Source organism: Delphinus delphis, chromosome 17, assembly GCF_949987515.2.
Source record: "Delphinus delphis chromosome 17, mDelDel1.2, whole genome shotgun sequence".
NCBI classification, from domain to species: Eukaryota; Metazoa; Chordata; class Mammalia; order Artiodactyla; family Delphinidae; genus Delphinus; species Delphinus delphis.
Genome location: NC_082699.1, coordinates 35,642,478 through 35,665,442, shown reverse-complemented (window position 1 = coordinate 35,665,442; position 22,965 = coordinate 35,642,478). Strand labels below are relative to the sequence as shown.

Here is a 22,965-nt window from a genome sequence, read left to right as displayed (position 1 = left end):
CCTATTCCTTCCTTTAATATCATCAACTTGTTGACTAAAGGGAACACAGTTTCTGGATCATATTCATTTATCCACTAGGAGTGGGGACAAGTGAAAAGGGGATGGAAGAGACAAAACACCCCAGTAAGAACTAATCAAATATATCCTTAGATAATACTGAAAAAATACTTGGAGGTTAAAGTGAAAACAAATTCCTTTGTTTTCAACAAAATGTTTTCATCCAATAAAATGTTTAATGTCTCTGAATTTGGTCACTCTGGAAATCAGATAGGATTACAATGCATTCTGCAAGCAAGTCAAAAAGATTATGACTAGGGTCCACAATGCCAATGGATTATGGTTGTATGGATCGTTCGCTGGCTTGGCAAGAATGCTTTAGAAGAAAACTCTTTAAAACTTAAATCATGGCTTTAGTTTGAAGACCTGTGTGAATGCTATAAGGCTTCACCTGTAGACTCCAGATGTCCTCGTGTTTTACAGCATTAACCGGCTGCTTCAGGAACAGTGGGTTTCCCTCACAGTAGAACTCCCTCAGCTTCAGGTCTTGAAACTTTCAAAACAAAATAAAAACTTCACTACACAACAAAATAAACTTCATTTCTGAGCCTACATCTTCAATAAAATTAGACTAAAATTACTTTATTTATGACATATTCCACATTAGTATTTTAACAGCAGGGTGTACTCTAGTTATTAGAAGCATAAGAATCTTTATGTTGGCATGGATGGCAATGACCTTAGAGGTCACTGGTGACATCCCCCATACTAGACAGCTGAGAAAAGTTGTTCAGGATCAGAGAATTGTTAGTAATAGAAGAGAGGTTAATTAATAAAATGCTGGGAACAGTTTGCAAATAATACGTTTGTTAGGAACCAAGTATGAAGAAAAATAACACTCTAATATACACCAAAATCTAGGTCTCAAATACTGTCTTATGATCCATTCATTTATGATCAGTGAGGAAGGTAAGGGAAACAGAGGAACATCAAAAAAATATCATTATATTGAAGTACAGTTGATTTCTCTGTTGTGTACAATGAAAATAAAAAAGAAAAATATATAATTCACAAGGATATTGAATCTTCTATGAAGAAAACCTAAATTCAGCTGGATTCTACCCCTTCAGTAGAAAACAAGTAATTCTCTTATGTTCATATTATATCTTTTTGAATTATGTTTTTCTCAGGGTATATGCCCAGCAGTGGGATTGCTGAGAAAACCATAATTCAAAAAGACATACGTACCTCAATGTTCATTGCAACACTATTTACAATAGCCAGGACATGGAAACAACTTAAATGTCCATAGACAGATGAATGGATAAAGAAGGTGTGGTACATATATAGAATGGAATATTACTGAGCCATAAAATGGAATGAAATTGGGTCATTTGTAGAGATGTGGATGGACCTAGAGACTGTCATACAGAGTCAAGTAAGTCAGAAAAAGAAAAACAAATATTGTATATTAATGCATGTATGTGGAATCTAGAAAAATGGTACAGATGAACCTATCTTCTGGGTAGGAATAGAGATGCAGATGTAGAGAACGGACATGTGGATATGGGGGAGGGAAGAGGAGGGTGGGACAAACTGGGAGATTAGGATTGACATATATACACTACCATGTGTAAAATAGATAGCTAGTGGGAACCTACTGTATAGCACGGGGAGCTCAGCTCGGTGCTCTGTGATGACCTAGATGAGTGGGATTGGGCAGGGGGAGTGGGAGGTCCAAGAGGGAGGGGATATATGTATACATATAGCTGATTCACTTCGTTGTACAGAAGAAACTAACACAACGTTGTAAAGCAACTATATGCCAAAAAAAAAAAAAAAAGAACAGGATAAAAAAAAAAAAAACTGTGCCAGCAGAAAAAAAAAAAAAATTACACCTTGACTCCCTTGAGTTCACATGACTTTGAGCTCATGTGGTTTTCAAAGTTAAACTCATTTAGGGAGTTACTTTTCTGAGACTTAGTTTCAGCTGTGAAATGGAGACAATAAGACCTATCTTCAGTGGTGTGCAGATAAAACAGTTCTCTGGAAAGAAAAAAAAAAAAGCCCTGATTTGTGGCATGCTTTGATTCTATGGTGTAAATACTCCTACCATAGCTGATTCCAGTCACTGAACACAGAGTTGGGAAGAGATGTTGAAAATTGGTTCTTGTGAGCCAGGATGAGGTAGCGGCATTACACCACTGCACCTCACAGTTATGGAAGAGTTAGAGATTTCCTTGACTTCAGCCATGGTTTGAAACACAGCACTCAACAAATTAAAAATAATTGATTTAAAACATCTTTCCAGGGCATCATGTCATCAGGTCTAAATGTCTCACGAAATTTCTACAACATAGACAAGGTTTAAAAATAAAATAAAGAGTTTAAGGCTACATTGGAATCACCTACAGACATTCTGACTTTCTTAATTCAGTTTCCTATGTTATCCACCAACAAGGAGCAACCTAGAGAGTTGAACCTAATGGTAGCCACAAGTCAGTGCTGGGTGTGCTGAAATGAAAAGAGCACTTCTTCTGCTTAATGGAAACATCATTTTTTCCTTCTGGCTCTAAAGAATAACATTCTATAATTTATACCTTAACTCACATTCCTTTTATAAAAATATGATACAAACTTGACTAACTTGGTATCTGCAAAAGCATTAACATATGTGAAACTCATTTCAAAGTTGACCACAGTTCAAAGGGCATACGTTTTTCTTTAGGGGTCATGTTTCTCTTCCTTCAAATCCTATCACTATTCTTCCATCAAACATGGTAGTGAGTTACCCAGCTTGCTAACTTACTACACATAATATACCAGAAAGAAATTATCTTAATGAAAAGAAATTAATAAAGAAATTCATTAGCATGTGTTTTGCAGCAGGTAAGTTTCAATAACCTGAAGTCACACAATCTCTCAAAGTCCACTCTGAATATTCCCCAGAGCAACATTTTTTAATACCTTCTCTATATGCACTACTAGGTTTCCTGCCAGCCTAGCTTCTTAATAGAACAATATTCTCTGCTAGTCTCATCACTCCAGTAGCATAATCTCTTCTGCTAATAAAACGTTGTTACGGGGCTTCCCTGGTGGCACAGTGGTTGAGAGTCCGCCTGCTCATGCAGGCGACACGGGTTTGTGCCCTGGTCTGGGAAGATCCCACATGCCGCGGAGCAGCTGGGCCCGTGAGCCATGGCAGCTGAGCCTGCGCGTCCGGAGCCTGTGCTCCGCAACGGGAGAGGCCACAACAGTAAGAGGCCCGCGTACCGCAAAAAAAAAAAAAAAAAAAATGTTGTTACAGCTTTTCAGAGTCTCTTTGCACAGGCTTACTCAAACTACCAGTGTTATGGGTTTAATATCAACAGGAACAATTTTGTCCCTCCCGCCCTCTCAGGGGTCTATGGATATTTTTCATTGTTACAACTGGGGGAGGGGGCAGTATTACTGGCATCTATTTAGTAAATACCAGGGATGCTGCTAACCATCCTACAATGCACAGGATAGCTCCCACAGCAAAGAATTATCAGTCCCAAAAGAGGGTTGAAGTTGGGAAAACTCTGGTTTAGAGGTATAAGGTCATAAACATTCACTGACCATTTATCTGGAAAGGGGACTTGCAGCTGAAGAGAAATGATGGTTCAAATGAGGGTTTTTATTTTTTTTAACGTGAAGACTTGATCATGTAGAAGATAAGTACCAACATAGAGAAATTAATTTAGAGGAGAAAGGAATAATTGAAAGAGTAACGATCAGGTGAAGAACACAGAAAGACTTTTGAAAATTAACATCTTTGAATTATCCTCTCCTCCGCAGCCAGAAGATGCAGGCATGAATGAGTTTGAAGGTGTGGAATTGGATGTGAAGGAATCAGACATGATCCCTTCAATTTTGTCTTTGAAATAGAGAATAAGACCATTTGCTAATTGAGTTGTGAAGCAAGGTGTCGATATGGAAGGAGGCATGAAGAAGGTGGTGAAAGTATCGAATAGGTTTTGGAAAATGAACCTGGCATGCAACAATCAAAAATATTATACAGGGGTGCTGAGGGAACACACATTTGTGGCAATCCCTGTCCATAGATTGTGTGCTCTCCTTTAACACCCAGCAGTCTAGATACAACATTAAGAATCTGCAGAAGTATATGTCAGAAAGCAAGGGCATGAGCTCATACATATTAAAAAGTAACTGAATTGGACTGGGTCCTTTATGGTTTAGACCAGATAGAAAAAGAAATAGTACGAAGTTTCGATGGACTATGAGTAAAAGAAGATGTAGAGCGACATGAAGTCTGTGATCTAAAAGGAAAGATATGGCTATAAAGCAATAAGAGAGCTGGAACATAGGAGGAACCAGGGGCCAAACTGCCATGCTGGACTTTAATTCTTCATATTTAGAGCATCTGAAGATGATGTTGTGATCTAGACATGACTGTGATGGTGGTTTGCTGAACTGAAGACCTGAAAAGCTCATTAAAATCAAGGAACTTTGAGCCTAAGTTGTTTATATTGACCACCTTTACAAAACAACTTCTTGAGTAATGTTCTCAAATATTTGGCTGCCTACTGCACAACTCCAGATGGGAGTCCCACAATCACCATAAATTCTAACATTCAAAAGTTGAACACTAATTTCCCCCAGTTTTCCTTGCTCCTTTCCCCACATCAAATCTCCTGCCATGTCCTGTCAATTCTACCTTCTTAAAACTTATAGAATTTATCCTTTCTTTCCATCCTCCTATCCACCCACCTCCTCGCCACATCTGCACAATCTCTTCTCTTACTCCCTGACCCAGCCACTAACCCCTCTGGCTTGATTGAGGCCCTCATCTTACAGGAATTATTGCAATAGTACTTATACTGGTCTCAGTGCAAACTTTTGCTGCCAAAGTGGTCTTTTAAAATGAGAAGCTGGTCAAAATACAACCTTGCTTAAAACTTTTCAAGGCTCCCTTTAGTCCATAGGATAAATTCAAAAGCCCTAGTATATCATACTTGGTTCTTCTTGGCCTGTTTTTCCAACCATATATCCTAGTAAGCTCTACTTTCACCCTTATACACCAGCCATCCTGTAGTACTTAGGGGTCTCATAAGAGGCCTGTGTCTTAACTTACAATTATTATTCATGCTGTGCCCATTACTCAGTCCACTCCTGGATCATCTCTTCACGACTAAAATATCACCCCTGTAAGCTTCTGCAACTTCTATCAAATGTTTCTATATCTCCTTAGGCCTAATTAATCATACCACCTGTAAATACTATGAGACAATCATTGTTGAAAAGTTTGTCTTCATCTCTCAGGTTTAGTCTCTTTAAGAGCTATATCTTAAGTGACTATTTAATGCTAGCTCTAAATTCAGTACCTAGTACATAGCTGAGGCCCAATAAATAATCAATCACACACAACTCTCCCCGGGCACTCAAGATTTGCAAAGACCTTCTTCTCCAGACTTGGTCAATTGTTATAAGTGTTCCTGCAAAGCCCCAGGACTCAGGAACAATATATAAGTTCAGCAAGCCCTTCTATTGCTTCAGGCCAGCCTTAAGTAATGAGGGAGATCAGAAGGGGGCTAATTTAGGAAGAAATTTGTTAATGTAAACAAGGAGAAGGGAGGCTGAGATTTCACATGAGCTCAAAAACAGAACTGATAAATAGGTGATGGCAAATAACCATGGACCCTTCAGACCATCTCAAAGCTCACAGGGTTACACTTTAGCAAGAATTGGAATTTATAAATATGCTAACAGTTGACTTGTGAGGAGAGTAAGGTTTTAAGTGTTGGGACTATGTCATCCAAAAACATATAATTAGCAATTCTAAAAAAAGCACATGAATAAGATCTGTGACCAATGAGAAATTCAAGAAAATGTATGATACACTTGATATCTAATCAGAACTGTGGAGTGATTCAGCTGATGATATCATTTGAACATAAGGAAGCCAAAAATTCTGTTGTGGGAACTCCTCTCTCACACACTGTGCATGAGTGGGAGGGAAAATAGGCAGAAAGTGACCTAAAATAAGAATCCTTCAGTATCTGCTGGATAGTTGACCCAAGAGAAGACCCCCGGGGAGTTGAAGAGAAGCTGCCAAGAGAAATCTGGAGGGAAGGAGATAACTTGAACCCCCAGGATCTAAACATACACACACACACACACACACACACACACACACACACACACACACACACACATACACACACCCCTTCCTCATTCTGGTGGCTAGGGAGAAGCAGCTGAAGGCCCTTAAGCTCATGCTTCTCCCTGCCTTCAATATAATGGGCCTTATAGCTGATGGGACAGTAGCTCCAGCATCCTCTTCAGCCTCTTGATTTAAACATTGTAAAAAGGAAAATTGATCTGGGAGGACTTATTTGTTATTGCCTCACAATCCTCATCCATACCTGCTTAAGACCCCACTTCTATCCTTGAACCACCTGAGAACCGGTAACTGAAGAGGCCTCTGCTTCCACTCTGCCCTGTATGTTCCACCTCCAACAGTGTGATCTTACAATGTAAATCAGATCACAGTAGTACCTAGCTCAAAACCATCCAGCACTACCTTGCTCAAAACCATCTCATTTCTCATTCAGAATGAAATGCAAAGCCCCGAAGCTGGCCTACAGGACTCTGTTATGATTGGACCCTGTACAATCTCTTTGACCTTATATCCTACCATTCTGCCTATCCCTCTTCCTTCCCCTCCCCTTCCCCCTCCTCCCTCCTCCCTCCTCCTCTCCCTCCCTCTCTCTCTCCCTCTCTCTTTATTTCTCTCTCCCCTCTGGCAACATTGGCTTTCTTTCCAAGCGTTTTTTGCCTTGGGATCTTTGCACTTCCCTCTTCTTGGAACACTTTTGTCTCAGATTTGTCCATACCATTAACACTCAGAATAAAATGAAATCATATGTTTAGCAGTTTGAGAGGGGAAATATTTATGACCCAAGGATTTGATAACCAGACAAGTTTTCATTAATGTGCAGAGGCAATGGAAAGACACTCTCACATGCATGAGCTATGTACCTTAACCAAAGAAAATTACTCAAGACACAGTAACTGAAAGAGAGTAACAAAAACCAAGAATTTGGGTAATACATTCATTTTGCCTGTCAAAATGCAAAGAATAAAAAGTCGAACGCACACTGCCCCAATACAAACAAGATTGGGGCAATCTGTTTTTTGCAAAAAAAGAAAATTTGCAGTGTCATTAAAAAGTGTGAAAATTGTTTTTACTCTTTGTTAATTCTACTGATAGGAATTCATCCAAAAAAATATTTGAAATGGGAGCAAATATGTATACACGATATGTGTTTCTCAGAATTATTTAAAATTTTAAAATCCTTTCCTATATTAAAAAAATGTATGATAAGTTATATTACACATGTAATATTCAGGTATTCTGCTTTTTCATTCTCTATGTCTAGCAAAACCTAAGCCTGGGTCATCCATGCCATCAGCTTTCCCTGTCTCTGTACACAAGCAAATAAGTGCTGTTTGCAGTTACACCTTAGGGCAGGCTAGAATCACAATAAATTCATCTTCATCAACTTCCAATATGCCCTCAGTGATTGCTGGAAATTCTCCTCTAGTCAACACAACTCCATGTTTTCTTTGTTGGCTCATCTTTCTTTGCCCAACCATGAAATAGTTCTCCCCTGAGCCTAGCACATTCTCTTTTCACTTTATTTTTTTTCCCTTGGCAATCTTAACCATTTCCATGACTCAATGAAATCTCTATGCCAATGACTCTGGTTCCACACCCTACAGCCAACTGTTTACTCAAAATCTTCACTTGGATGTCTTAAATATATGTTAAATTCACTGTGTCCAAGATTGAACTCATGATCTGCCCTCCTAGAGTTGGTCTTTTTCCAGTGTTTTCTATCTTAGACTATAGAAAGTTCACAAGCCCATCACTGTTTCTAAATTTACCTCGTAAATGTCTCTTGAATCTGTTCAGGTCCTTCCATTCCTAATCATATACTCTTTGTGGAATTTGAACCAAGAAACATGGAAATTTGCCATTTAGCTCTGGAAACTGGAACAGAACAACTATTATGGCAAGGAGCTGGAGAGTCCACAGTGGGCTATGTATAGATTGATGTTAAAGGGGAACAGAAACAAGGTATAAGTAGAGCAAGCATTTGGAATATGGCTACATTATTCCAACAGTATAATAAGTGTGATGAACTAACAGTTCATGCTGCTAAGAATCCCAGAAGATTGTTGACCTGAGAACCACACACTTGCTTCAGTATCTCTGAGCTCTGCCCAGCTTTACCATATTCCCTGCTTGAATCCCCATGAGATCCTCCTTACTCTTCCTTCTGAAACTTTAATTAAACTCCATTTAAAATGCAGCCAAAGAACCAAAAGAAAACATGCACATTAATTTCAACATCATAGAATTCTCTTGCTCTACCATCAGCAGATAGACAATTCTAATGTCTCTGAATTGCTCAAAGTAACCTTCTTATGTGCTTTTCTGTGAATCCTCCTTTGCAAAACACAAAAATCTACCTCTTCCTTCTCTAAATCTAGATAAGACTTCCAAACTTTAGTCACTCACTCTTTAGAAGCAATCTTCTTTTCAGGTTTTGAAAGCAAAATATATAATTAGTACCTCTCCACTGGATAGGGGAGCCATATATCTAGAGACGCTTTTTCACCCATATTTCTAAACCTCACAGACCTGGTTACAGAGAAAAAGCAGAAAGTAGTAGTAAGCAAACTATAAAAGGCAGTAACAAAGAAATCAAAGTTCCCAACCCCTGCCCTGGGATAGTCTATGATTTAAACTGAAAAATTCCACTTTAAAATTTAGTCAGACCAGGCAACAATTCAGACCACTGAACTAGAAGAAAGATATTCAGAGTTTGTGAAAGCTGTTTATGGTCTGAAAACCAATTGTGAGATCTTTGATCTTCTATTTTTTTATTCTGACAGGAAATTAAAGTTTGAGTGACCAGATTCATAATGGGAACCTCAGAAAGAACGTCAGTTTGTAGCTTCTCCCTTGGTTTCCAAATGAGCCCCAATGTTGTTTTAAATAAAGCCTCTCAAAGGCATAACACCTTTAATTCCTCCTGATATATCTTTGTTCTTCTTCATTCATATTAAATATCACTGTTTCAAGGGATTCTTGACTGTTTTTATTTACCTTCTCTTAAGTGACTGCTGTTTTAACCAAACATTCTTTTCTTTTAAGCTTTTCATATAACTTCATCTATACTTAATAGTAGAATAGAGAAAACACTGGGCTCCAATGCTGGGGACTGGTTTCAAATCCATTTCATCCACACAACCCCTCCATACAAGTCATTCAAATATCTGAGCCTGTTCTCCATGTATAAATAGATATGATAATATCCATCTCACTGGATTTTAAAGATCAAATAAGGAATGTATTAAGTACTTGGTAAACTATGAGACATCCTAGAAAAATGAGGTACTACGCCAGCATGTAGTCCATTGTCTAAAGTAGGCAAGTCATATTTATTACTTTTCTCTCAACAGAAGAGTCTTGTTAGGGTCAGCCAATATTTTGTCTTCCATTTTTCTCATTACTTTGCTTCATTTAAGCTCTACCAGACAAGGATAAAGGCAATTTCATATGCTGCAAATCTGATTAGCAAACTGATACGTGTACTTCTAGTTTCAAGATGGCAAAACTAAGCACATTTAACACTCTTCCTCTCCCAAGCCAAATCCTAGAAATGATAAGAAGATAACTTTCAAGAAAATAAATAACCACTTAAAAACAGGATGATAAATTCTCACAGGAAGAGAAACTATGTGTAGACAGTATCAAGTGAAGGAGGAAGCATCAACCCAGGATGAACATGGAAGCCAAAGGAAGAATTCCTACAAAGAAATGGAATTGAGGTAACTCAATACACAGAGGTAGTAGAGGCCTCCAGAGAAGTATGGGATAGTAGAACAACAAACAGCAATATTACTGTACTCTTTCAGAAGCAGGAAGACACTGTGAACTCACCTACCCACTCTCATCCTCATGGCCACACTCTACCTCCCACTCCTATAGCTCCTTTCCCTGAATCCCACACACCTATAGCCTGGTGAGAACAGTGCTTTGAATAGAGAAAGGTGGAGGAGCTTCAAGACAGCAGAGGAGTAAGACATGGAGATCACTTTCCTCCCCACAAATACATCAAAAATACATCTACATGTGTAACAACTCCTTCAGAACACCTACTGAATGCTGGCAGAAACCTCAGACTTCCAAAAAGGCAAGAAATTCTCCACATAACTGGGTAGGGCAAAAGAAGAAAAAGAGACAAAGGACCTGCACCTCTGGGAGGGAGCTGTGAGGGAGGAAAAGTTTCCACATGCTAGGAAGTCCCCTCACTGGAGGAGATGGGAGGGAGGGGAGCCCTAGAGGTGAGGGCAGCAACAGGGGTGTGGAGGGAAAGTGGAGAGAATCCTGCACAGAGGATCAGTGCCAACCAGGTCTCACCAGAGTGAGACGCTTATTGGTTCACCTGCCGGGGCGGGTGGGGGATGGGTGCTGAAGCTCTGGCTTTGGAGGTCAGACCTCAGGGAGAGGACTCGGGTTGGTGGCATGAAGACAGCCTGAGGGGTCTAGTGCACCACAGCTAGCTGGGAGGGAGTCCGGGAAAAAAACCAGGCCTGCAGGAGAGTCAGGAATCTATCGTTGTGGTCTGCATGAGGAGAGGGGTGGGCCCGCCATAGGAGCTTCCTGCTCCGTGTGCTCACAGACAGCTGGGCACCACCTACGTGACCTCCAGAGGTGGGCACAAACCATGGCTGTTATCTCTGACATGAGAGGGGGGCAATGGCTGCCACCGCTGCCACCAAGTGTCCTGTGTGTAAGCACAAGTCACTGCCCACACCTTCCCGGAAGCCTGTGCAGCCCACCACTGCTGAGGGTCCCAAAATCCGGGGCTAACTTCCCTGGGAGAACGCAAGGCGCACCTCAGGCTGTAGCAACTTCACACCAGCCTCTGTCGCCACAGACACTCCCTGCATATCCCAATTGTGACTGCCGTATCCCTCCCTCCCCTCCCCTGGCCTGAGAGAGCAAGTGAGCCCTAATCAGCCGCTGCTTACACAGCCTCTTGCCTGGGCAGGGAACAGACACCTGAGGGTGGCCAACAGACAGAGGCAGGGCGAAAACCAAAGCTGAACTCCAGGGGCTGTGGGACCAAAGGGAAATCTCTCCATGCAGCCACAGGAGCAGCAGATTAAACCCCTGCAACTGGCTTGGTAAAGCCTGCATCTGTGAAATATATGAATAGACAATGAGTGTTCCCACAATCGAGGCTGTGGACTTTGGGAGCAACTGTGGACTTTGGAAGCAATTACATGGGGGAGGTAAGGCCAGATCAGAGTCTGAGCTGGTCCCACAGTGCCCACAGCAGGGCCAGAGACCTACTTAGAAGTATTGGAGGATTTCCTGGGTAGGCAGGGAATAACAGTGGCTCACTGTGGGGGCAAGGACACTGACAACCAAGGCCACAGGAAAATATAACTACTATTACTATTATATATACTTTCTCTTTTTTTTCATTTTGTTCTATTATTGTTCTTTTTTTTATTATTCTTTTAATTTTTTAATTTACTTTTTCTTTTCTCTTTTATGCTTTTTTAAATTTTTTTTTATTTTTTGCAGTACGTGGGCCTCTCACTGTTGTGGCCTCTCCCGTTGCAGAGCACAGGCTCCAGACGTGCAGGCTCAGTGGCCATGGCTCATGGGCCCAGCTGTTCCGAGGCATGTGGGATCCTCCCAGACCGGGGCATGAACCCGTGTCCACTGCATCGGCAGGCAGACTCTCAACCACTGTGCCACCAGGGACGCCCCCCTCTTTTATGTTTTTATTTTTTAATATGGTTTTTATCTTATTGTTTTCCTATTCTACTGTACTTTTTCATTATATTGTGTTTTTTCCTTGTTTTTCTTTTTTCCTTTGTTTTGCTTTCTTTTTGTCTTATTTTTAACTAAATTTTACATTTTTCTATTTTTACTTTACTTCTTTGTTGTTTTCTATTTATCTTTTTATTTTCCTCTTTCTTCTGTTTTTACTTTTTTTTTTATCATTTTTGTGTTTCTTTTATGCTTCCTTTCCTTTTTTTTAGTTTGCTCTGCATTTGATTTGTTTTAGATTTTTTGTTTTTGTTAGTTTAGTTTTTAGTGTTTGTTTTCATTATTGGCTTTGTTTATTGGTTTGGTTGCTTTCTTCTTTTTTGTTTTCTCTTTTTCTTTTTCTTTATTTCTTTTTCTCAGTGTGGGTGTGTGTTTCTTTACATGTTTTTGTCTGTTCAGTTTAGCTTTTATCACTTGTCTTGGGGTTTTGTTTGTCTGTTCATTTTCTTTTCTTTTTTTTCTCTCCTTTTCTTTTCCCTTTTCTTCCATGCCATGCAGCTTGTGGGGTTTGGTGCTCTGGGCCAGGGATAGGGCCTGAGCCTCCAAGGTGGGAGAGCGGAGTCCAGTACATTGGACCACCAGAGAACTCCCAGCCCCATGGAATATTAATCGTTGAGAACTCTCCCAGAGGTCTCCATCACAACACTAAGACCCGGCTCCATGCAATGGCCAGCAAGTTCCAGAGCTGGACGTCACATGCCAAACAACTAGCAAGACAAGAACACAACCCCACCCATTAGCAGACATGCTGCCTAAAGTCATACTAAGCTCACAGACACCCCAAAACACACTACCAGATGCGGCCCTGCCCATCAGAGGGACAAAATCCAGCTTCACCCACCAGAACACAGGCACCAGTCCCTCCCACCAGGAAGACTACACAAGCCACTGAATGAAACTCACCCACTGGGAGCAGACACCAGAAGTAAGAAGAACTAGGAACCTGCAGCATGTGGAAAGGAAACCCCCAAAACAGTAAGTTAAAATGAGAAGACAGAGAAATATGCAGCAGATGAAGGAGCAAGGTAAAAACCCACAAGACCAAACAAATGAAGAGGAAAAAGGCAGTCTACCTGAAAAGAATTCAAAGTAATGACAGTAAAGATGATCCAAAAATCTTAGAAATAGAATGGAGAAAATGCAAGAAACATTTAACAAGGACCTAGAAGAACTAAAGGGCAAAATACAGTAATTAACAACACAATAACTGAAATTAAAAGTACTCTAGAAGAAATCAATAGCAGAATAACTGAGTCAGAAGAACAGATAAGTGAGCTGGAAGATAGATTGGTGGAAACATAAAAAGAATAAAGAAAAAAGAATGAAAGGAATGGAGGGCTCTCTCACAGACCTCTGGAACATTAAGCTCACTAACATTTGAATTATAGGGGTCACAGAAGAAGAAGAGAAAGAGAAAGGGTATGATAAAATATCTGAAGAAATTATAGTCAAAACTTCCCCTAACATGGGAAAGGAAATAGTCAGTCAAGTCCAGGAAGTGCAGAGAGTCCCACACAGGATAGGAGAAACACGTCAAGACACATATTAATCAAACTATCAAAAACTAAATACAAAGAAAAAATATTAAAAGCAGCAAGGGAAAAGCAACAAATAACATACAAGGGAATCCCCATAAGGTTATCAGCTGATTTTTCAGCAGAAACTCTGCAGAGCAGAAGGGAATGGCAGGACATATTTAAAGTGATGAAAGGGAAAAAAAACTACAACGAATATTACATAGCCCAGCAAGTATCTCATTCAGATTCAATGGAGAAATCAAAAGCTTTACAGATAACCAAAAGCTAAGAGAATTCAGCACCACCAAACCAGATCTACAACAAATGCTAAAGAAACTATTCTAAGTGGGAAACACAAGAGAAGAAAAGGACCTACAAAAACAAACTCAAAACAGTTAAGAAAATGGTAATAGAAACATACATATCGATAATTACCTTAAATGTGAATGGATTAAAAGCTCCAACCAAAAGTCAACTGGCTGAATGGATACAAAAACAAGACCCATATATACACTGTCTACAAGAGATGCACTTCAGACCTAGGGACACATACAGACTGAAAGTGAGGGGATGGAAAAAGATATTATATGCAAACGGAAATCAAAAGAAAGCTGGAGTAGCAGAGCTCATATCAGATTAAATAGACTTTAAAATAAAGAGTGTGACAAGAGACAAGGAAGAACACTACATAATGATCAAGGGATTAATCCAAGAAGAAGATGTAACAATTATAAATATATATGCACCCAACATAGGAGCACCTCAATACATAAGGCAAATGCTAACAGTTAGGAAAGGGGAAATCGACAGTAACACAGTAATAGTGGGGGCCTTTTTTTAGGGTGCATTTGATCTTCATTGCTGCATGCAGGCTTTCTCTAGTTGTGATGAGCAGGGGCTACTCTACATTGCAGTGCAAAAGCTTCTCATTGTGGTGGTTTCTCTTGTTGCAGAGCATGGCTCTAGGCACATGGGCTCAGTAGTTGTGGCTCATGGGCTCTACAGTGCAGGATCAGTAGTTATGGCGCACGGGCTTAGTTGCTCCTTTGCATGTGGAATCTTCTTGGACAAGGGCTCGAACTTGTGTCCCCTGCATTGGCAGGTGGATTCTTAACCAGTGCACCACCAGGGAAGTCCAAAGTTTTTATTTATTTATTTACTGGCACCAGGTCTAAGTTGTGGCTTGGAGGCTCCTTAGTTGTGGCATGTGAACTCTTCATTGCAGCATGCATGTGGGACCTAGTTCCCTCACCAGGGATTGAACCCCAGCTCCCTGAATTGGGACTGTGGAATCTTAACCACTGTACCACCCCATTTACACCAATGGACAGATCATCCAGAAAGAAAATTAATAAGGAAACACAAGCTTTAAATGATACAATAGACCAGATTGATTTAATCAATATTTATAGGACATTCCATCCAAAAAAAGCACATTGCACTCTCTTCTCAACTGCACATGGAACATTCTCCAGGATAGATCACACATTGGGCCTCATATCAAACCTCAGTAAATTTAAGAAAATTGAAGTCATATCAAGTATCTTTTCTGACCACAGTGCTATGAGATTACAAATCAATTACAGAAAAAAAAACTGTAAAAAACAAAAACACATGGAGGCTAAACAATATGCTAGTAAATAACCAAGAGATCAATGAAGAAATCAAAGAGGAAATCAAAAAATACCTAGAGACAAATGACAAAAACACAACAACCCAAAACCTATGGGACACAGCAAAAGTAGTTCTAAGAGGGAAGTTTAGAGCAGTACAATTCTACCTCAAGAAACAAGAAAAATCTCAAATAAACAACCTAACCTTACACCTAAAGGAACTAGAGAAAAAAGAACAAACAAAACCCCAAGTTAGTAGAAGGAAAGAAATCATAAAGATCAGATCAGAAATAAATGAAATACACACAAAGAAAACAATAGCAAAGATCAATAAAACTAAAAGCTGGTTCTTCGAGAAGGTAAAAAAAAAATTGATAAACCTTTAGCCAGATTCATCTAGAAAAAGAGGGAGAGCACTCAAATCAATAAAATTAGAAATGAAAAAGTTACAACACACACCACAGAAATAGGAAGCATCATGAGAGTACTAAAAGCAACTGTATGCCAATAAAATGGACAACCTGGAAGACATGGACAAATTCTCAGAAAGGTATAATCTTCCAAAACTGAACCAGCGAGAAATAGAAAATATGAAAAAAAAATCACAAGTACTAAAATTGAAACTGTGATTAAAAATCTTCCAACAAACAAATGTCCAGGACCAGATGGCTTCACACACGAATTCTATCAAACATTTAGAGAAGAGCTAACACCCATCCTCCTCAAACTCTTCGAAAAATTTGCAGAGGAAGGAAGACTCCCAAACTCATTTTACGAGGTCACCATTTCCCTGATATCAAAACCAAACAAAGATATCACACAAAAAAGAAAATTATAGACCAATATCACTGAACATTGATGCAAAAATCTTCAACAAAATACTCCCAAACAGAATCCAACAGCACATTAAAAGGATCATACACCATGATCAGGTGGGGTTTATCCCAGGAATGCAAGGATTCCTCAGTATATGCAAATCAATCAATGTGATACACCATATTAACAAATTGTAGGAGAAAAATCATATGATCATCTCAATAGATGCAGAAAAAGCTTTTGACAAAATTCAACACTGATTTATGTTAAAAACACTCCACAAAGTAGGCATAGAGGGAACTTACCTCAACATAATAAACACCATATATGACAAACCCACAGTCAACATTGTCCTCAATGGTGAAAAACTGTAACCATATCCACTAAGATCAGGAACAAGACAAGGTTGCCCACTCTCACCACTATTATTCAACATAGTTTCGGAAGTTTTAGCCACAGCAATCAGAGTAGAAAAAGAAATAAGAGGAATCCAAATGGGAAAAACAGAAGTAAAACTATCACTGTTTGCAGATGACATGACACTATACATAGAGAATCCTAAAGATGCTACCAGAAAACTACTAGGACTATTCAAGGAGTCTGGTAAAGTAGCAGGACATAAAATTAATGCACAGAAATCTCTTGCATGCCTATACACTAATGATGAAAAATCTGAAAGAGAAAGTAAGGAAACACTCCCATTTACTATTGCAACAAAAAGAATAAAATACCTAGGAAGAAACCTACCAAACGAGATAAAAGACCTGTATGCAGAAAACTATAAGACACTGATGAAAGAAATTAAAGATGATACAAACAGATGGAGAGATATACCATGTTCTTGGACTGGAAGAATCAACATTGTGAAAAATGACTATACTACCCAAAACAATCTACAGATTCAATGCAATCCCTATCAAACTACCAATGGCATTTTTCACAGAGGTAGAAAAAATATTTCATAATTTGTATGGACACACAAAAGACCCTGAATAGCCAAAGCAATCTTGAGAAAGAAAAACGGAGCTGGAGGAATCAGGCTCCCGGACTTCAGACTATACTACAAAGCCACAGTAATCAAGACAGTATGGTACTGGCACAGAAACAGAAATATAGATCAATGGAACAGGATAGAAAGCCCAGAGATAAACCCACACACATATGGCAGAGATAAACCCATGCACATATGGTCACCTTACCTTTGACAAAGGAGGCAAGAATATACAGTGCAAAAAACAGAGCCTCTTAAATAAGTGGTGTTGGGAAAACTGGACAGCTACATGTTAAATAATGAAATTAGAACACTCCCTAACACCATACACAAAAATAAACTCATAATGGATTAAAGACCTAAATATAAGGCCAGACACCATCAAACTCTTAGAGGAAAACATAGGCAGAACACTCTTTGACATAAACACAGCAAGATCCTTTTTGACCCACCTCCTAGAGAAATGGAAATAAAAACAAAAATAAACAAATGAACCTAATGAAACTTAAAAGCTTTTGCACAGCAAAGGAAACTGTAAACAAGATGAAAAGACAACCCTCAGAATGGGAGAAAATATTTGCAAATGAAGCAACTGACAAAGGATTGATCTCCAAAATATACAAGCAGCTCACACAGCTCAATATCAAAAAATACAAACAACCCAATCCAAAAATGGACAAAGACTTAAATCGACATTTCTCCAAAGAATACCTACAGATTGCCAACAAACACATGAAAGGATGTTCAACATCATTAATCATTAGAGAAATGCAAATCAAAACTACAATGAGGTATCACTTCCCACTGGTCAGAATGGCCATCATAAAAATATCTACAAACAATAAATGCTCTAGAGGATGTGGAGAAAAGGGAACCCTCTTGCACTGTTGGTGGGAATGTAAATTGATACAGCCACTATGGAGAACAGTATGGAGGTTCCTTAAAAAACTAAAAATAGAACTACCATATGATCCAGCAATCCCACTACTGGGCATATACCCTGAGAAAACCATAATTCAAAAAGAGTCATATACCACAATGTTCATTGCAGCTGTATTTACAATAGCCAGTTCATGGAAGCAACCTAAGTGTCCACTGACGGTTGAATGGATAAAGAAGATGTAGCACATATATACAATGGAATATTACTCAGCCATAAAAAGAAACAAAATTGAGCTATTTGTAGTTAGGTGGATGGAGTTAGAGAATGTCAGACAGAGTGAAGTAAGTCAGAAAGAGAAAAACAAATTCTGTATGCTAACACATATATATGGAATCTAAAAAAAAAATGGTTCTGATGAACCTAGGGGAAGGACAGGAATAAAGTCGTAGACCTAGAGAATGGACTTGAGGACATGGGGAGGGGGACTGGTAGGCTGGGACGAAGTGAGAGAGTAGCATTGACATATATACACTACCAAACGTAAAATAGATAGCTAGTGGGAAGCCACTGCATAGCACAGGGAGATCAGCTCAGTGCTCTGTGTCCCGCTAGAGAGGTGGAATAGGGAGGGTGGGTGGGAGACACAAGAGGGAGGGGATAAGAGGATATATGTATACGTATAGCTGATTCACTCTGTTATACAGCAGAAACTACCACACCATTGTAAAGTAATTATACTCCAATAGAGATGTTAAAAAAAAAAAAACACACATGCACCCCAGTGTTCATTGCAGCACTGTTTACAATAGCCAGGTCAGGGAAGCAACCTAAATGTCCATCGACAGATGAATGGATAAAGTAGATGTGGTACACATATACAGTGGAATATTACTCAGCCATAGAAAGGAATGAAATTGGGTCATTTTAGAGATGTGGATGGACCTAGAGACCATCATACAGAGGGAAGTAAGTCAGAAAGAGAAAAACAAATATTGTATATTAACGCATATATGTGGAATCTAGAAAAATGGTACAGATGAACTGGTTTGCAAGGCAGAAATAGAGACACGGATGTAGAGAACAAACTTATGCACCCCAAGGGGGGAAAAGGGGGTTGGGGTGAATGGCGAGATTGGGACTATCATATATACACTAATATGTATAAAATTGATAACTAATGAGAGCCTGCTGTGTAGCACAGGGTACTCTGCTTCACTTTGCTGTACAGTAGAAACTAACACAAGATTGTAAAACAATTATACCCCAATTAAAAAAAAAGAGGGACTTCCCTGTTGGCTTAGTGGTTGGGAATCTGCCTGCCAATGCAGGGCACACGGTTCGAGCCCTGGTCTGGGAAGATCCCACATGCCGTGGAGCAATTAAGCCCGTGCGCCACAACTACTGAGCCTGCGCTCTAAAGCCTGCGAGTCACAACTACTGAGCCCACGTGCCACAACTACTGAAGCCCGTGTGCCTAGAGCCCGTGCTCTGCAGCAAGAGAAGCCACCGCAATGAGAAGTCCGCACGCGGCAGTGAAGAGTAACTCCCGCTCGCCACAAATAGAGAGAAAGCCCGCGTGCATCAACGAATATCCAACGCAGCCAAATAAATAAATTTATTATAGAAAGACTAGAGGAAAGGTGAGATTGGGCCCTGCGGGGCTAGCAACACCAGGGAAGACTGAGGACCTATCAGAATGCAGTATACCTGCTGGAATATCCAACCATTTTTGCACTCTCAATACACTGACCAATGCAAGCTCCTGTAAGAACTTTTTCTTCTCCCATAACTTGAACTGAAAAGACAGCTGGCAGTCTTTCAGGTAATCTCGAGTGTCTCAAATTAAATAAGCTGAAAATTGAAAAATGAAATTACCTGATAATCAGTGTGCCAATATCATTAGAGATAACAGATGCAAGAATTTATACCAGGAAATAAAACTAATAGGACAGGACTGTAAAATAGTATAATTAATATCTTCAAACTAGATATGTGAAACGTTGCTTGCTCAAAGGAAGAATAAGAACCAATTTTAAAACTTGGAAATGCTGAATTATATAAGCTTTCTGAATCAAAATTTGGCAATATTTATCAAGTCAGTAAAAGCATGCACAAGTTTTGATCCAGCGACAACACTTCAAGAAATCTTTCCTAAGGAAGTAATCAATGCCCTGTACAAAGGTTAGCTACAATGGCATTCATTGAAGCTTTTTTTTATTGTGGCAAGAAGTTTGAAATAGCCTACCTGTCAAAAAATAGAGGACTGCTTAAATATATACAATATCAATGCTATGCAGCCATTAGAAATAATGATATAGGAAAATACTTTAAACCATGGGGAAATGTTTACAATAAAAACTGAAAAGGCATGTTATGAAACACCTACGTGAATAATACACTAATACAATAATATTAATAACACTAACACATTAACATGTGTGAATACTCCATTTTGGGGAAAAAAACTATATGTGCATGTGTACACATGCATTCACAGACTTTAAAAAAAAAAACCTGGAAGAACAGGAAGAAATAAACCACAGTGAAAAGAAATTTTTAAATGTTTTTCCAGGAATGATATAACTTACATTATCCTAATTCTGATTACCAATCTGCAAACCTTCAGAAGATAAATTTGGGAATGGCAGCAACAGACACAGACTCATCCTATACTGGGTTAAAAGACTGGAAATACAACTACCCCGAAGTGAATAAAATTTTCCCAGGGCTAAAACTATTTCAAGGATTTCAAGAAAGCTATCTCAACATCTGTGGTGATTCTAAGATTTTCTCAGAAGTTTGAAAACTCTCCCACGTATCTTGCCCATGAAGTATAAAAGTAGGAATGTAAGAAATACTTTGTCAAGTCCTGTGCTGGTTCAGCTCATACATTTCAACAGTAAGGGTCGGAGCTGACAGCACCCCCCAAGGAGGTGAAAATTGGTTTGGGGGGAGGAGATAAAAATATTACATATTACAATGGGTTGTGGCCCTCAAAGCTCAATACTGCCTGACAGTATAAACACATATACAGTATATATCTGGTACTAAAATTTAATGGGGTTGGGGAAGGGCTATTAGGGGGAAAAATGTCTAAAATGCTCCTGGAGGTGAGGAGGACAATGAAAAAAAGGCTGAGAAACACTGGTTCAGCTTTAGAACATAAAACTCAAATTCTTTTTTTTTTCTTATAACCTCTCTCTTGGTTAGAACTTAGAATAAAAGTATTCACTACTTTTATTTTTTAATTATACATGTGCACACACATACATGTACACATGTTTCTTTGTGTTAGAAAGCTCTACCATTTGCTCTTCAATAGCTCGCTTCTATATTGAACTTTCTAGACCAAAAAGAATATTTTATAAAGTGCTAGATTTTTTTCTAAGCATTGTATTGCTTTTTGTTTGCAAATATGTGTTTAAAGCTTTGAAGAAGTGTACACTTATAGCTATTAACATTACCCCAAGATCTTAAAGTTTTTTAAAGTTGACTCTGGAATCATTCACATTATTATGACTCCTGTAATAAAGCACAAATTAGGGGTTAAAAATATTTAACCATTTTTTATCACTTATTGAGTCCTTTATAATATGAAGAATATGAATTAATTAAGATATATTAATAAATTATAATATTGAGTATGCATTATAATATTATCTTCATGTTTGTCACTTTATAGTCTCATAATAGCTGATAATTCTCAATCAAGTCCAAGCAACTTAGAGAAGGAAAGATCTAAGTTGGCGAGAGGTAAGAGAGATTAGTGCGAACCAGATAAGTCTGTCCAATTTTACTGGGAAAATAAAAGTTTTTCTAGAAGTCTCACCCAAAAGATTTCTACTTATTTTTCTCTGGCCAGAGCTATGACACATGGCCACTCCCCCTGTAAGCAGTTCAAGAGAAGAAGGTTGGAGATGGGGGCTTCAACCAGCTACCCAAAAGCACTTAAGTCTCTTTGATTACATATCAGCCCCTCAAAGTGCCTTTCTTGACAGTACCACTTAGAGTAGCAGACCCCTCCTTTATGTCCTGATTTGTTCTTGCACTGTTGTAAGCACTCAGAATAAAGAGGTGCACAAAACACACAAAATGTCCTCTCCTGGGCTTACAGTGCCCTATGTGTTTTCTTTATAAACTACCTAAAATTATAATATTTTTGTTTACTTGCTTATTATCTGTCTTCCCTCCTAGAATGTAAGCTCTAATAGGGTAAGGAGTTTGTTTTATTCAACTCTGTCTTCAGATTGTCTAGAACAGTTCCTGGCATACAAAAACATGCAAATGCATACTGAATAAATGAAATACTGAAAGAGGAAATTAGGCTTGGGGAATTTAAGGGTTTCTACCCAAGATTAGACAGCTAATAAGTGGCAAAGCTAATATTTTAAGAAACTCTGACACAAAAGACATTATCTTTTAAAATTCATACCAGATCCTCCTTAACTCAATCAGCAGTGCCAAGGCTACTACTATTGATGTGCTGACTGGTATTGGCTCAGGAGAGCTAATTATGAGCATCAATTTGCAACCTAGCTTTAAGTGATATCATGTTGGTAACTTGAAACAGTCTATTTTGGAAATATTTACTCCCAGCAACTGGCAGATTCCACAAATCAGGGCTCCCTTCCCTGACCAGAGAGCTGGTTACTAAACATTTGCCAGCAAACCACTGGATATTTCCTTCCCACCCCACTTCCTTGTCTCTATTAATGCTAAAAGCACATACGTGAGCTATCCAGATTTCTCTCCCTATGAGCAGTCTTTATTTGGCTGCTTCTGTGGAACTCACTGAGTTTTCAGCATGATGCCCTTCTTTTGCTTTCCCAAATTTCCAAATCTCTAAATCTTTGAACAAGAATCACAGCTCAACCAGGGTGGAGCAAATAAAAACTAAAAATTGTGACTATTCAACAAGCAAAGCGGGCGAGGTCACTGGGATATAGGTGGGGAAAGAGAGCAACAGAATTTATAACCAGCTCTGTGTCTATGAAAATGGGCCGGAGCAGAACCTTTGAAAGACAGCTCATGGTTGGCAGTCCTGGGCTTACTCCAAGGAGGAGTTAGGGCTGGACTGACTCTATTTGTTATTCCCCAAAAGACATTCAATGGAACTTGTATTCTAAAACAGTGAATACCTGAATAAAAATTATATGGGAGTGCTGTAAAAGAATTTCATTAAGTGGCTGCTTCCACTCTAATATTAAACACTAGATATATGTTTGTTTTATTTTATCTTATTC

General features: G+C 39.0%; 1 protein-coding gene across 2 annotated transcripts in view; it reads right to left on the bottom strand.

The window, feature by feature from the left end:
• LRRC69 (leucine rich repeat containing 69) overlaps positions 1 to 22,965 on the bottom strand; it is a 93,135-nt gene that overhangs the window by 25,003 nt on the left and 45,167 nt on the right. For both annotated transcript variants that reach the window (XM_059994882.1, XM_059994883.1), the window contains one exon: positions 449 to 550. In XM_059994882.1, coding sequence (XP_059850865.1) covers positions 449 to 550 — 102 coding nt within the window. The remainder of the gene's footprint in view (positions 1 to 448; positions 551 to 22,965) is intronic.